General features: G+C 37.0%; 1 protein-coding gene across 1 annotated transcript in view; it reads right to left on the bottom strand.

Annotated features, from left to right (window-relative positions):
* Positions 1-4,930, bottom strand: part of qdpra (quinoid dihydropteridine reductase a) — a gene marked incomplete at its 5' end in the record, with an annotated part of 14,401 nt that overhangs the window by 1,956 nt on the left and 7,515 nt on the right. The window contains 1 exon segment of the mRNA XM_014002002.1: positions 1,142-1,225. Coding sequence (XP_013857456.1) covers positions 1,142-1,225 — 84 coding nt within the window.

The raw sequence follows: 4,930 nt of genomic DNA, 5'->3' as shown, positions 1-4,930 counted from the left end.
GGATATAGCTCGCTCACACCGAGGACCTATCCACGTCATCATTTACCCAGAATGCTTTATGTGAATGGTAAATAAAATGGCTCCGTCTGTGTTAAAATATATATTTTAAATATTTACAAAACTAAACAGCCTACAGTATTTTTACAGTCTTTATTTTACAGTTAAAATAAATGTTTATCAAATAAAGTCTAATGTTACAACTAATCGGGGATCCCTTTAATAGAAGAGATAACCCTCATGATGTAGACCCAAGTTTTGTTTCTATTAGTTTGGAGTAAAAAAATATATATTTTAAAATTGCACAAAAGGTCATTAAAAGGTTAAGCAGAGAAGATTCAAAAGGTACATCTTTAATTTCCGGTGATCCAAACTGTTTCTATTCTGGCCTCCAGACTCATCGGTTTCCTGAGAGATCATCAGAGTGGATATAATCCCATCAGATTTAGTTTTTGGCTTGCACAGATAGAAACACCCCAAAAAAGTACACAACCTTTATCCATAAACGCATCTAAAATGTAGCCTCATAACCATTCTTTACATCTCATATGATAATATTTTGTCTGGCATTTCACGTAACTTTAAAGGGCAGTGATGGTTGAAAATATTTCTGCGATCTAAAGCATCAAAGTTAACAAAAAATAAATAAAAAAATCGAGAGGATAATGGTGATGACGTGGGTCTGAAACAGCCTCCAGGACCGACACTAAACAATCAGAAACAAATTGAGTTTCTCTGCTGCCGGCAGCCTCGACGAGACAAAATAAGAATCAGATACATGAGGTTGTGTTTGAGAGTCAGCGGGAGGGCCCGGTTCTGATCAAAGACAAGTGAAGAAGTCGAGCAGAACCRGAACAAAACCAGAGGATGAAAGACACGTGTTATGCTCTCAGAGCCACAAAATTCTAATTAAACATTTATTTATAGGTCAAGAGAAGAGTCTACTTCTTTCACTGTCCCYGTCTTTGATGAGGCCTTTAGATAGTTTGATTTTAATTAAATAAGTTACTCATTAAAGGCCTCCAGATTCTCCCCAAACAACCAGCCGTCACTGAAAGACGTTTAATTAACGAGGCAACGAGAAGCTCGTGCAGGTTCAGAACAGAAATGAAACAAATGCAAACACAATGTCTCCAGCACTCACTCTGCAATGTATTCCAGAGGCGTCCAGGAGCCGAAGTCTGCGTCAGGCATGAACTTCCTGTTCATCGGCGTATCCAAGGTAACGCTGCCAAATGAAGCCAGATAACAGTCGGGGTGAGTGGCTGCGTCTTCACAGCAGAAACAGCCTCTCCACACGCACAACGGTGTGTAAGCTACACACAGCCACAAATAAAAGCTTGTTCTTAAAGTAAATTCAATAAAAACTGAAACATATTTATATTAACTTTAATTCATAAACAATTACAGTCAGAAAAAAACTGAACTCAGGTTTTAAAACCATCAAAGTGAGAATTAAATGGTTTGTTTTAAATAACTGGAGGCTAAAGGATCTTAATGAGGACAGTTACTTTAATTAAGCGCCTGCCACTGAAGGCGACAATGATTTTGTTCGTGTCTTTGTGTGTTTGTTTGTAGAATTAGCTAAAAATCTCCTGAAACAGAGGAAAGAGTAATGAGTCTCCCAGAAAGTCTACAAGAGAATACAGAATCACAACACAGAACAGAAAAAACACAAAGATTGCATTAGCTCAGCCAGTTACAAAGACATTGAGCTAAAATTTGATGTACTAGCATAAAGCTAGTCTGATGTACTAGCCTTTAACCAAGATCTCACCAATGGTGGACCATTCTGTCCTTCTGACTCATTTGAAAACATTTTGTTAGCATCCATGGCACTGCACTAAAGTGGTTTACTTCCTGACAGATAGAACATTCTCCGTCATGATCAATAATTTATCCTCCTCCAGTGCTCCTCTTGTGTGGGGTGCCCCAAGGCTCCATCCTCGGTCCCCTTCTTTTTTCTCTTTATATGCTGCCACTAGGAGAAGTTATATCTGCACACAAAGTGTCCTTCCACTGTTATGCAGCTGGCTTACAAATCTACTTGTCTTAAACCAGGCATGACTAACGACATCTTTTTTTTTGGACTGCATAATAGCTGTACACAGTGGTTAAGTAAATACTTTTTGTTTTTAAATCATAAAAATACTGAATGTATTTTATTCTAACTTTACCAAATATGTCAGTGCCCTACCTTTTAAGCTAAATGTCAGAAACCTTGGGGTAATATTTGATCAGGAGCTTAAATTTAATAAACACATTGACTCTGTATTCAAATCTAGCTTTACAATCTACGTCTATTGACCAAAGTTAAATATTTTTTTAAAATCACACTGACTTAGAGAAGACCACTCATGCATTCGTTATTTCTAGGTTAGATTATTGTAATAAGACTTCGGCATCCTCAGTATTCCCTAAAATGACTTCAACTTGTCCAGAACCCGGCTGCCCAACTTTTAATCAACACCTCTAGACGTGAGCATATCAACGGTTTTATCCACTTTACACTGGCTTCTTGTTCATTTTAGAATTGATTGTTTAAAAAATTGTATTGTTTGTTTTTAAAAGTTCTTAGTAGCACTTCCCCGCCACATKTATCTGAACTTTTAAGCCTAACTGTACACGGGAGGTCCGTGAGGTCATCAAATCAACTTTATCCCAAGGACAAGCTTTAAGCATTGGGGTGACCGGGCCTTTTCAGCGGCAGGAACCAGACTCTGGAACAACTCACTCTACCTTTGCTCCACCTCTGACCCGGGCATCTTTAAATTTAAGCTCAAGACTTATTTCTTTAGACAGGCTTTTAATACCATGTAGCCTGGTGGCATTTTTTTATATTCTTATTCACTTTCAAGGCAACATATTTATCTTTGTTTATTTTGAACTGAAAAGAATAAAATACCTTAGAACTAAACGTTCTAGGGGGTTGAATATATAATTTTAACTTAATCAGCTGTTGTACATTATAGTTTTGGAGAATCATGATTACATTTGACAGAGGGGGTACTAGGGGGCATTAGAGCTGTTAAATCCAYGTTTGGGGGGCTGTGACTGATTATTAACGTAATGTCTGTTTTTCTTTATATTTTATTTTTGTATCTTTATTGGTTTGCACTGTTGAATGGCATCTTTACTAATAGTTATTTTGTCTACAGAAGGTTGCTCCAGCTGCAATATTGTGCTCTCACCTTTTTGTATGCATTTTATTCGACACTTTCATTATACCTCACAGCTCTCATGTAGTTGCTTAATTATTTTCTCGATTCAGGTGAGTGCCTCGTGGTGCTAAGATTTAGAACAAGCACTTTAGAACTGTTGCAGTTCCATTCAACCAGAACTACCCATCCGTTGCAATATCTTGTGAACTACCGGTAGTTATTTTTAATACTGGGAAAAATAAAACACATATATTTTGTAAACTATTTCTGCTTTTGCCATTCTGGAGCCAGACCTACCTGAGTACTTGTAATAGGGAATCCCTAGATTATTTAACATTAGTTTAGTAATCTACCAGTTGACCCTAGAGTCACGTCCTCCAAGTCACAATCCGGGTACTTCCCACCTTGTTACAGGTATGATAAAATGGCTCAGGGTGTACACAAGTCTAAAAAGGTTGGGAACCAGTTCTACTGTTAAGCACTATATAAATCAATAAATCAACCAAATCCARTTTAAAACTCWGGCGTGAAAGGGGGTGATAWGCACCCCAATAAGGAATGTAAAGTCTTTAATTAGGTTTAAGAAACTCCCTAAAACCTATTATCAAGCTTTTACAGAGATACACTTGGTGTTTTCTGCAGCTCCATCTGCTTCAGCAACAGAAACGGGTCTGTAAAAGAAAAATGCAAGTCACGGTTAACGCTAAACAGATGTGACATTATGCCGGAGAGGTAAAGTTTGTGTGGCCTCAKATTGGGGAGGAAAACAAAATACAACCAAAGAGAGAGCAGGAACCAGATCCACCCCTGAAAATACGCTTCTCACCATGACTTTGCAAAAAAACGGTTTCAAATTCAATAAGCAAACACAGGAGGGGACAGTGTGCGTCACTCATCTAAAGCTGATTATCTCACCATCAAAGATCTGCGGGGTGAAATTGGCGTCCTTAATCATCTTTTATTCCTGCATCTCATCTTCGCCGAGCACTTAAAACATTCGACAAAACAAGAGACGAGAGGCACAACAGCATCCATCTTCGGCTTTCACATGGGCAGTATGCATCGCTGGCAGATTTAAATCACCGCTTTGCAAAAAWTATTTGGATTAAAATTAATGCCACCATTTTCAACCTGAAAAACTAAATGTCATTGTGCTTGAAAACTGAATCCATCCACATTAGATTGAAGTGATATATATGTGCTTTTACCCAAAACAAGTCTTACTTGATACGTTGTCAAAACACAAAAAGTGATATTTAATTCAATATCACACAGATACGCATTTAAATTGTTATTTACTTGAAGAAATGTCAAACTTGYTTTAAAACATTTAAATATTGTTTTCGGCACTTTTCTCTTTCTGCAGTTTGTGCTTTTTCAATAATTTATGTATCAAAATGTTCAGCTCCTTCAGGAAATTTTCTCCACTTCTTTAGTATTAATTTCAGCTTCTATTTTGCTGATTTGCACTTGTTTATGCTTTTTCAGTCATTATTCCGATCTTTGCTGCCAACTTCAACTTTTTTGTGCATCAGCTTCTTTCCATTTTAAACTTTTTGTGTTTCAGCTGGTTTCAAATTCTAATTTTTCAAATTCAAATTTTTTTTTATTTATTTCATTAAAAAAATACTATACACAATAAAAACAAACCAAAAAGATATACAAATCAAAATAAAATGAAAGGTAGCAGAAGAGGAATAATGCTGCGTTCACACCGAACGCGATTTCAGCATCAAAATCGCAGCCAACGCTGAAGTTTGAAGCTTGTGCAC

The sequence above is a fragment of the Austrofundulus limnaeus genome, unplaced genomic scaffold (genome assembly GCF_001266775.1).
Source record: "Austrofundulus limnaeus strain Quisiro unplaced genomic scaffold, Austrofundulus_limnaeus-1.0 Scaffold11, whole genome shotgun sequence".
Lineage (NCBI taxonomy): Eukaryota > Metazoa > Chordata > Actinopteri > Cyprinodontiformes > Rivulidae > Austrofundulus > Austrofundulus limnaeus.
This window is presented reverse-complemented; position numbering and strand designations above follow the sequence as displayed.